Raw genomic sequence first — 11,410 nt, forward strand, 5'->3', positions numbered from 1 at the left:
ATTTTTCAGAGGTGCTCAACAATCAAACCACATGTGAATTTGTAATCCTGGTCTGTGGATTTCTGGATGATACCATTTTTTGAATGTTCTAATTTAATCAAAATCAAATAAACCCTTATAATAATAGAAAGCTGTCCTTTCCCCTTTCACCCTACAACTCTCAGTAGAGGGACTGTTGCAAAGGGTAGTGTGGACACCGATGGAAGTGAGCACTCCAGCGTTTAACAAAATCTTTGGATATTTTCCCCAAGTAGGAACTATTTAAACAAACCTGTTTGGCATGATTCTGATGTAACTCCATTGATTTCTGTGGGTCACTCCAGACTTACATTGGTGAGAGATCAAAATCAGGTCCATTAAACTTTTAATTGGCGACTTAAATATTATTAGCTACCAAAGACCCTATTGTCCTTGCACAAATTAAACTATCATAGTGAGTTAGCTTTGCTCAATATCTGATTAATGACTTTCTGCTGAACGCTACTTTCCCATACAATGCATGAATTTATACTTGTGACTTAACTCTTAATCCTTTTATCCAGTGGTTCCTGCTATGTTACATGTGTGAATGGATTCTGTATTGATTAAAAATGGATTTTCTGTGCCAAGCAAATCTGTTTTCTGAAGGTGTATTCCAGGGTAACCAAGTTAACTGGCTAACATAACCCCACCAAAATACCAGTCTTAGTGTGGGTTTACAAAAGAGGAGTTCATAAATTAATGCAGGCGCTAAACATCATTACAATTTAACAATATAAAAATAGTTTGCATACTGCAGCTACTTAAAATGTTATTAGCTGTTGAATTCATTGCCTATAACACTTGGCTGTTCTGGGAGTATGGTTACATGTTTTGCTGTATGCGGTGTACTGTGGTGAAGAAAATATAAGTAGTAGTTTTGAAAAATATTGTAGCTTTCAAGCAATTTCTGCTGCATATCCGCCTGCTATAACAAGACATGTTCCCTCTAATGGGGTAGTTTTAGATAAGTATTTTTGTTGGCTTTCTACTACACCCAGCGCCAGTCTGTTTTTGCTGGATATGTTAGAAATCAATAATAATCTTGGCCATAAAGTATGCTTTCTCTCAACTAAAGCCCTCTTTCATGCATAATGGGGAACATTTTATATTTGGCAGTATGACCAAGTTTTAACCAGTTGGATTTGATTTAAAAAACCCACACACCATATATATAGTGGTGGGAACCATGTGATAAATGGATGCATGATTCTTTTCCCTACCCCTTTGACTGCCTCACCTGCACTCTGCTCACTATTCCAACCCTGGCAGGACTGTTTTATTATTTAATTACATTACAGTCCCAACTAGCCTGCCTAATCAGTGTTAGGGCCCCACTGAACAGTGTTAGGGCCATACCTTCCAAACCGCTGAGCAGCTCCAACAGGGGCGGCTCCAGGCACCCCTGGATTTGTTCTTGACAAATCCATGTTGACTGTTACTTATCACCTTATTATCTTCTAGGTGTTTGCAAATTGGTGCAAAGATATTTGCTCCATTATCTTTCCAGGTCCTGAAGTTAAGCTGACTGATCTGTAATTCCCTGGGTTGTCCTTATTTCCCTTTTTATAGATGGGCACTATATTTGCCCTTTTCCAGTCCTCTGGAATCTCTCCCGTCTTCCATGACTTTTTGAAGATAATTGCTAATGGTGCAGATATTTCCTCAGTCACCTCCTTGAATATTCAAGGAGGTATTTCATCAGGCCCTGGTGACTTGAAGACATCTAACTTGTCTAAGGTTTTGTCTACATTACCACTTTTGTCGGTAAAACTTCTATCTGTCAGGATCGTGAAAAAAACACACCTTTGACTTACATAAGTTTCACCAGCACAGGTTCTGGTGTGGACAGTGCTATGTCGGCAGGAGAGGCTTTCCTGCTGACATAGCTAGCACCCCTCATTGGGGGTGATTTAATTATGCTGGCAGGAGAGCTGTTACATGGGAGACCTTAACAGCGGGCTAGCTATAGAGCTGTGTGGCTGCAATGTCTGTAATGTACACTGTGATAGACCCAGGCCAGTTGGGTACAGCAGAGTAGTAGAAGGGAGATATACTGGCCACTGGATAAGCAGTTTTCTGTTCCCTGACTGACCAGAGCAGCGGCTGTTCCAGGCTAGGGTGGACACCTGACTGCAAAGAGTCAGGTGAGAGGCTGTTAAGCTAATGTGACCACCTGACTCTAATTAAGGCCCTGCTGATACTATAAAAGGGCTCACTCCAGTCAGGCTGGGAAGAGCCAGGGGAGAGGAAGTGTGGCTGAAGGGCTGGGTAATGAAGACACCCTCAAGCCATGGGAAAGGGAGCCCTAAGGTAAGGGCGAAGAAGGCGTTAAGAGAGAGAAGTGGGGGAGCTCTGGGGAAGTGGCCCAGGGAAATGTAGCAACTCTGGTAGTGAAAGGTTGGCTGCCAACAGCTGCTGCCATTAGGGTCCCTGGGCCGGAACCCGGAGTAGAGGGTGGGCCCGGGTTCCCCCCAACCCGCCACCACAGAAACATCTCCTGGGAGGGGAAGACAGGCCCCTGTCAGGACAGGAGGCTAAACTGTTCTGAAATAATTTCCCAGGGACAACAGAGACTGTGGGAGTTCTCTCACCAACCTCCTTGCTGGCCTATGATGAACAGGGCTCAGTAGACTGTAACCCTGGCCCTAGAGAGAGAAGGGCTACGTGGAGGGTCGCAGTGAGCCACTGAAGCTAACGTAAACCGCCTGGAAGCGCGGGACCCACGGGGACACGGTCGGAGCTCTGCCACAACACATAGCCTAAATAATTTTTAACTTCTTCTTTCCCTATTTTAGTCTCTGATCCTACCTCATTTTCACTGGCATTCGCTACGTTAGACGTCCAGTCGCTACTAACCTTTTTAGTGAAAACTGAAAAAAAGAAAGAAAAAAAAAGTCATTTAGCACTTCTGCCATTTCCACATTTTTTGTTATTGTTTCGCCCCTCCAACCCCCCTTGAGTAACAGGCCTACCCTCTCCTTGGTCTTCCTCTTGCTTCTCATGTATTTGTAGAATGTTTTCTTGTTACCCTTTATGTCTCTAGCTAGTTTGATTTCAATTTGTGCCTTGGCCTTTCTAATTTTGTCCCTACATACTCGTGTTATTTGTTTATATTCATCCTTTGTAATTTGAACTCTTTTCCACTTTTTAGTTTCAGATTATTGATGACCTCCAGGTTAAGCCAGGGTGGTCTCTTGCAATTTTGTCTATCTTTTCTTCTCAGTGGGATAGTTTGCTCATGTGCCCTTAATAATGTCTCTTGGAAAAACTGCCAACTCTCTTGAATTGTTTTTCCCCCTAGACATGCTTCCCATGGGATCTTTCCTACCAACTCCCTGAGTTTGCTAAAGTCTGACTTCCTGAAATTCATTATCTTTATTGTGCTGTTTTCCCTCCTACCATTCTTTAGAATCATGAACTCGACCATTTCATAGTCTTTCACCTAAGCTGCCTTCCACTTTCAAATTCTCAGCCATCTCCTTCCTGTTTGTCAAAATTAAATCTAGAACAGCCTCTCCCCTAGTAGCTTTCTCCGCCTTCTGAAATAAAAAATTGTCTACAATACATTCCAAGAACTTGTTGGATAATCCGTGCCCTGAATTGCTGTGTTTCCAACAGATGTCTGAGTAGGTGAAGTCCCCCATCACCACCAAGTCCTGTGCTTTGGATTATTTTGTTAGTTGTTTAAAAAAAGACTCGTCCACCTCTTCTTCCTGGTTTGATGGTCTGTAGTAGACCCCTACAATGACATCACCCTTGTTTTTTACCCCTTTTATCCTTACCCAGAGACTTTCAACAAGTCTGGGTTGCTTGACACTTATTTAAGGTGGACAAGTCCTTGGTATTATACAGGTTTTTTATATTTGGCTAAGAAGCAGCACAGGAGGGTTAAGCAACTTACCCAACACCGCCTAAAATAAGAAATTGAATTTTCAGCTGGTTAGCTGGAACACTGAGCACATATTGATAAGGATGCTAGAATTCTGTTAGTTCTCATCTCATATCATAACTGATGTAATATATTGCAAGTGAGGCTTAGGACTGGTTTTGTTTAGATTCAGAAATATATTGTTTAGTGTTAAAAATAAAAATCCTTTTCCTCCCAAGGAGCAAATAGATTGTAGTTCCAGAGTTATTTAGCCTTAGCCTTGATTTTTCTCTCGTGTGTTTTGGGGCTCAGGTATTTCTACAGGTGGACGGGTGAATCCCCGAGAAGGAATCGTGCTTCATTCCACAAAGCTCATTCAGGAGTGGAGTTCTGTTGATCTGAGGACCCCGATATCTGACGCTCTGCACTTGCCAGTCTGGGTGGACAATGATGGCAACTGTGCTGCTCTGGCAGAGAGGAAATTTGGGCATGGAAAAGGCGTGGAAAGTTTTGTAACGCTAATCACTGGTACAGGTAAGTGTGAACACAGACATCAAAGCACTGAATTCCTGCTGCCTGTATGTCACAGAACAGCTGCATTATTGGGGTCGTCCTCCAGTTCCAACAGGATAATATAATTCCTTTCCTGCTGCAGAAAATGTAGGTCCGATCTGGAGCTGTATGTAGTAGCTAAATGAGGAGCTCAGCTTGACACATCATCCTAGTAGCACATTGTAGTACATTGCAGGATAGCACTTTGATACTTGTTTGATTAAAAAGATATGGACCATTTACATGGGTGTCAGTAACCTCAGCTGAAGAATCCTCACTTGTTAAAAAAAATAACAACAACAAAAACCCCAACCCAAACCATTCATGCATATGCATGGCTAGTATGTCTCTGCTAGTGTAGACTAGATGTTAAAAGACATAATCTGGGCTGATCTTGAGTTAAGGAATCTGACTTCACACATACAATATCACCACCACTGCATTGCAACATCCAGGCCTGCCCACTGCCATCCAAAATAGCGAGGGAAGAATGCTAATGAATAATAAACAATAGTTTGTAATGCAAATCACAGTTTTATACCAGATCTAGGACAAGAATTCTAGATGCACCACATCTGAAGGATGTGATTGACTTCTACTGTTTTACTTTTAGTATTTACAAGTTTTGATAAGATTTTGCTTCTTAAGCATGAATTAAATATTTGTTTCATGCATAAAGAATTTAGGACTACTATGACAGGAGTTATGAACTCACAGGCTGAGACATAATGTCTACATGTGCCCCTCAATAGCCCTCTTTGGCGAAATATCTCATGAACAAATTATACCATGACATGACCAATGAACTATGCATTATAGGCGTAAGTTCACCTTGCCATCTAGGGGCAGGGGAGACTTATGCATTTACTTGCACCAAGTGCATTAAGCAGAGAAGAGATTTTTAATGACTGCTCCTTTATTTGGTCCTAATACAGTGATGCACAGATACATGTATTTAACTCCTTCCCTTTTAAGATAAGGACATGTAAGTGCCCTGCTGAATCAAGGCCATTATGTGACTGTTCTTCTACTGTCAGAAATTTGTATATGCTTATAGGAATTGGAGGTGGAATCATTCATCAGCATGAATTGATCCATGGAAGTTCCTTTTGTGCTGCTGAACTCGGACACATTGTGGTGTCTCTAGAAGGACCAGAGTGCCTGTGTGGTAGCCATGGATGTATAGAAGCATATGCCTCTGGAATAGCCTTGCAGAGAGAAGCTAAAAAACTACATGATGGTAGGTTTTTTACCCTCTTTTTAATGTAATTGTTCAATATTCTATAATGCTGCTAGCAAATGCAAAGAGTGTCCAGCCTAAAATGGCATTTTAGGCATGCCACTGGGGCAGCCATTTTTAACAAGCATTCTGAAGGAGCTTCAGCAATGGCAAAATTGGATCATAGGTTTAATAAGTGTGAACTTCAGTAGAGAGAAAAAGCATTTAGGGTGGGATTTTTGAAAGTGCTGCATTGGCCTAATTCTGCTCCCATTGAAGACAAATCCTAGCTTTAACTCGTAGGTATTGAGTTGAATTTAAAGTATTCCTTAGAATTTTTTTTTCCTCGTTTCAGGGTTAGTAACTCCGCCCCACCCACAGCAATTAATGCTTACAGCAATGAGATAAAGTAATATATTGTGATACTTTTAAAGGCAACGTTACATGTGAGCTTTGGAAGATTATATTTCTCTGGACTAATGCACCTTTGTATATCTTGGATTTTAGACTCTCTCAGTGGCATGTTATTTCTACTACTGCAAATACTTAACCTTTTCACTAGCCACTTGGCGGTTTCGACTATGTTTTGTTGATGAGCTCAGTTGTTTGTTCTTTGTGGAATTGGAACCTCTCATCAGCAGCTCCATAGTCTTGAATAAAATGTGGACGGTTTCTGCCCTTAATTATGTTTTTCGTCTATATCTGGAGTGATCGATTTGTAAAACAAACCAGTTTGCTATCACAATGGAACTGTCATAATTAAGGCTGATCCATCAAACAGCTATACACATGAATAACTAGGCACATGACTAGCCCTGTTGAGTTCAGTGGCATCATGCACATGTATGTTTGCAGCATCGGGGCCTAAGTGTGTAAATAAGGTCTGTATTTTTAAAAGTTACCTTCCTTTTTACAGATCAGTAACATAGATTCACACACCCTGTTGTATCGTTATTCCAACTGCAGATTTGTTATTAATGTTTCCCTCTGGGTTTTCTCTTCACCCTGAACAGAGGATCTGTTGTTAGTGGGCGGAATGTCAGTGAAGACGGAAGAGACCATTAGTGCTGTGCATCTCATTCAGGCAGCTAAACTTGGGAATGCAAAGGCTGACAGCATTCTCAGAACAGGTAAGAACCTAGACTTAGGGTGGGAAGCCCTCTTAGAACGAGAGGGAAATGCTCAGAGCTGTAGAATTGGTATTTTGCCGCAGCAGGCCAAATCCTCTGCGCAGCTGTGATGGCTTCTACAGAACTACACTTGAGTGAAGGATCTGGCCCTTTAGGCGTGGCAATCATGGATAGGAGTGGTACCAATGACTACTGGGGAATTGTGAAGAGAATGGGCTAGTGATCCTGTCCTCTCTCCAACAAACTGTATTCTGGGACAGCGATAGAGACTTGGTTAAACAGATTACAGATTGCATGGTCATGAGACCCTTCGCTATTTCTCTGGGGATTTCCTGCTCCAGGGGATTAGACTATTAAAACATCATGCTGTTCCTTTTCTTGTGGCAAGCAAAATAGCTCTGGCTTCACACTGAAAAAAAGGCAGGTTCTGATAATTCAGTGTGGGTATGGGAAATTATGGGACACTTCAGGGATGGGCCAATAAATATATATACCAGGCAACCAAAGTGAAATGGTTTCTATGAAGCGTTGTTCCAGTTTATACAATACTTTACAATGCACAGTTTTTCTGAGTTTTCAAAACAAGCATTAAATATAACCAGTTTCTTTACATGTAACCAAGATAGCAGAAGGAGGTAGCATAGCATTTTCTTTCCTTTATTTCCCCAAGCACAGCAATATGTGTTGACTTACCTCTCTCATCTATATCATGGTATAACGTTACCTGGCTATAAACCGTTGAAAGAAAAGAGGATGATGAGCACAAGTGTCCCAGCTAGCTGTCCTAGTATTATACAGTAACACTTTCTCTCAAGAAAAGGAAGACATTAACATAAGAACATAAGAACATAAGAAAGGCCGTACCGGGTCAGACCAAAGGTCCATCTAGCCCAGTATCTGTCTACCGACAGTGGCCAATGCCAGGTGCCCCTGAGGGAGTGAATCTAACAGGCAATGATCAAGTGATCTCTCTCCTGCCATCCATCTCCATCCTCTGACGAACAGAGGCTAGGGACACCATTCTTACCCATCCTGGCTAATAGCCATTTATGGACTTAGCCACCATGAATTTATCCAGTCCCCTTTTAAACATTGTTATAGTCCTAGCCTTCACAACCTCCTCAGGTAAGGAGTTCCACAAGTTGACTGTGCGCTGCGTGAAGAAGAACTTCCTTTTATTTGTTTTAAACCTGCTGCCTATTAATTTCATTTGGTGACCCCTAGTTCTTGTATTATGGGAATAAGTAAATAACTTTTCCTTATCCACTTTCTCAACATCACTCATGATTTTATATACCTCTATCATGTCCCCTTAGTCTTCTCTTTTCCAAACTGAAGAGTCCTAGCCTCTTTAATCTTTCCTCATATAGGACCCTCTCTAAACCCCTAATCATTTTAGTTGCTCTTTCTGAACCTTTTCTAGTGCTAGAATATCTTTTTGAGGTGAGGAGACCACATCTGTACACAGTATTCGAGGTGTGGGCGTACCATGGATTTATATAAGGGCAATAATATATTCTCAGTCTTATTCTCTATCCCCTTTTTAATGATTCCTAACATCCTGTTTGCTTTTTTGACCGCCTCTGCACACTGCGTGGACATCTTCAGAGAACTATCCATGATAACTCCAAGATCTTTTTCCTGACTCGTTGTAGCTAAATTAGCCCCCATCATGTTGTATGTATAGTTGGGGTTATTTTTTCCAATGTGCATTACTTTACATTTATCCACATTAAATTTCATTTGCCATTTTGTTGCCCAATCACTTAGTTTTGTGAGATCTTTTTGAAGTTCTTCACAATCTGCTTTGGTCTTAACTATCTTGAGTAGTTTAGTATCATCTGCAAACTTTGCCACCTCACTGTTTACCCCTTTCTCCAGATCATTTATGAATAAATTGAATAGGATTGGTCCAAGGACTGACCCTTGGGGAACACCACTAGTTACCCCTCTGCATTCTGAGAATTTACCATTAATTCCTACCCTTTGTTCCCTGTCCTTTAACCAGTTCTCAATCCATGAAAGGACCTTTCCTTTTATCCCATGACAGCTTAATTTACGTAAGAGCCTTTGATGAGGGACCTTGTCAAAGGCTTTCTGGAAATCTAAGTACAACATTCTGTTGTAATTCTAGCGTTCTGGCAGAAAATCGTAAACGTCTGGCATATGACCACAGTATTAATTAATTACTCCTGAGGGAGTTCTGCACCAAAAAAGTTAAAAATTCTGCTCACAATATTTTTTAATTCTGCACATTTCATCTTGTCAATAAATAAATTTGGAGGCTTCAGCATGGCAGGGGGAGCACAGGCCACTGGCAGCAGGGAGGTGGGAGATCACCCTGCAGGGCTCCCCCAGCCCTGCCTCCTTGGGACATGGACTTGGCAGTGAGGCTGCATCTGACTCTGAGACAGCGCAAGGGCTGGGCCTGCCCCAGAAACACCCTGGGGCCCTGCACACCAGGATCCAAGTGTGGAGGGGCTTAGTATTGGGGGATCCAGGTGTGGGTGAGAGGATTCTGTGTGGCCCAATCTCAATGCACAGGGGCTCATTGGGGTGTTCCAGGTGCAGGGGCAATGGGACGCTGCAGTGGGGTCCAGGTGAAGGTGGTTGGGGCTCAGCAGGTTTGGTCTAGGTGTGGGGGATGGGGCTCGGAAGGTGTGGTCTGGGTGTAAGGGACTCAGTGGGGGAGTTGGGTGCTGGGGGAGTAGGGCTTAGTGGGGTTTGGGTCCAGGTACTGCTGTTTGGGGCTCAATGTGGTGGGGGTTTGGGTGCAGGGGGCTTGTCAGGGTGTTGGGTGGTCTGGGTGCAGGGGTGGGGGTCCTGATGCAAGGGGTGAGAATTGGTGGGGTAGGGTGACCAGATAGCAAGTGTGAAAAATCGGGATGGGGTGGGGGGTAATAGGCACCTATATAAGAAAAAGCCCTGAATATCGAGACTGTCCCTATAAAATCGGGACATCTGGTCATCTTATGTAGGGGACTCATGGGGGGTGTCTTGGTGCAGAGGGAGTAATTCTCATCAGGGGGTCTGGATGCACCAGGGTTGGGCGGACCAAGGAGCAGCTCCCCATACAGCGATCCCTCCCAGTGTGGCTGAGAAGCAATGGGAGCGGGAAGCAGGGGCGGGGGGGGTGGAGCTTCCTGCAGCCTGGAGAGGTTTCTGGGGGTGGGTCCTTGCAGGGAAAGAGGAGTTGAGACTGGCCCAGCATAGGAGCCACTGGCTGAGGTGTCCCTAGCCCTGCCCCAGTCCCCACTCCCTCCCCCACAGTGATTTACCTCTCCACAGCTGCTTCGGGCGCCCGAATCAACATTCCCGCACTGCTGGAGAGGGGTGCGTGACTGGTCCTGCAGTTTCCCTTTGCTTCCCTGTCAGAAAGTCATTTTTCTGTGGGGAAGCAAAGAAATCTGTGGGGGACATTAATTCTGTGCACATGCAGTGGCGCAGAATTCCCCTAGGAGTAATTAATGCGTTTAGAGACACTAGGTTAGACCCTGATGTTCAGATTCTTCTGTGATATTGTCTTTTTGCTGTCATGTCTCTTTCCTTTGTTTTCACAGCTGGGACAGCTCTAGGCCTTGGAGTAGTGAATATCCTGCACACCATGAACCCCTCGCTGGTGATCCTTTCTGGAGTTTTAGCAGGCCATTACGTTAACATCGTCAAAGATGTGATCCGCCGGCAGGCTTTGTTCTCTGCTGAGACAGTGGATGTGGTAGTCTCAAATCTGGCTGACCCTGCTCTGCTTGGAGCTGCTAGCCTGGTGCTAGATTACAGTACACGCCGAATATACTAGGTACCTGGGGAAGTTACGGAAATGGACAGTCCAGCTGTATAACTGGGCGGGGGGTGGGGGAAGGGGAGAAATACTGTGCCCAAAGTACTTCTTTCTGACCGTCAGCTTTATCTTCTGTAGTAAAGCAGACTAGTGTTTTAGGTAGTTAGTTACTACTTCAGTATTTCCTTATTGTAGTAATACCTCTTTGTATTTTTTTCTACCTTTTAGCCAAGTTCAGATGAAATAATGTGCATTTCCATTATTTTGTTTACCTCTGAAGCTTGGGAGCTCAAGCGTTGCTTAAGCGATGCTAGACTTCTCCATAAGCACATTCCAGTGTTCTCTTGGGATATATCTGGTGAGGTGTGCCAAGTTCTAGACAACACTTGGGAACCTTGGTTCTGTCTTGTAACTATGTGAAACTAGAAAAGCCTGCAGACAAGCACTGGTTTGGTCTGACTGAGCTTTGAATTTCCTTGCCCTCATGCACAAGTGGATGTGCTGCAATCCTAACCCATAGGGTGTTAGGGTGACCAGATGTCCCGATTTTATAGGGACAGTCCTGATTTTTGGGTCTTTTTCTTACTATTACCCCCCACCCCCGTCCTGATTTTTCATATTTGCTGTCCGGTCACCCTATAGGGCGTCATCCTGCTGGGTGGAAACAACACAGAGGTTGCCTCTCAGGAGACAACCGTGGCAGCTAGAGCTCCTTTCAGAGAAGGATTCTTTTTGTTATTTATTTGTATAGTTGGTGCCGAGGGCTCCCAGTCAGGGATCAGGGCCCTGTTTGTGCAAAAGGAAAGACTGTCCCAGTCCATATAAACTTACGCAATGCAACA

At 43.5% G+C, this 11,410-nt stretch overlaps 1 protein-coding gene across 7 annotated transcripts in view; it reads left to right on the forward strand.

Annotated features, from left to right (window-relative positions):
* GNE (glucosamine (UDP-N-acetyl)-2-epimerase/N-acetylmannosamine kinase) overlaps positions 1–11,410 on the forward strand; it is a 77,997-nt gene that overhangs the window by 55,499 nt on the left and 11,088 nt on the right. For all 7 annotated transcript variants that reach the window (XR_005600466.1, XM_039544771.1, XM_039544769.1 and 4 more), the window contains exons 9-12: positions 4,202–4,423; positions 5,499–5,681; positions 6,674–6,790; positions 10,351–10,586. Coding sequence is in view for 6 of the 7 variants with exons in the window: in XM_039544771.1 (XP_039400705.1) it covers positions 4,202–4,423; positions 5,499–5,681; positions 6,674–6,790; positions 10,351–10,586 (758 nt within the window). In the remaining variant the exon portion in view is untranslated. The remainder of the gene's footprint in view (positions 1–4,201; positions 4,424–5,498; positions 5,682–6,673; positions 6,791–10,350; positions 10,587–11,410) is intronic.

Source organism: Mauremys reevesii, linkage group 6, assembly GCF_016161935.1.
Source record: "Mauremys reevesii isolate NIE-2019 linkage group 6, ASM1616193v1, whole genome shotgun sequence".
Lineage (NCBI taxonomy): Eukaryota > Metazoa > Chordata > Testudines > Geoemydidae > Mauremys > Mauremys reevesii.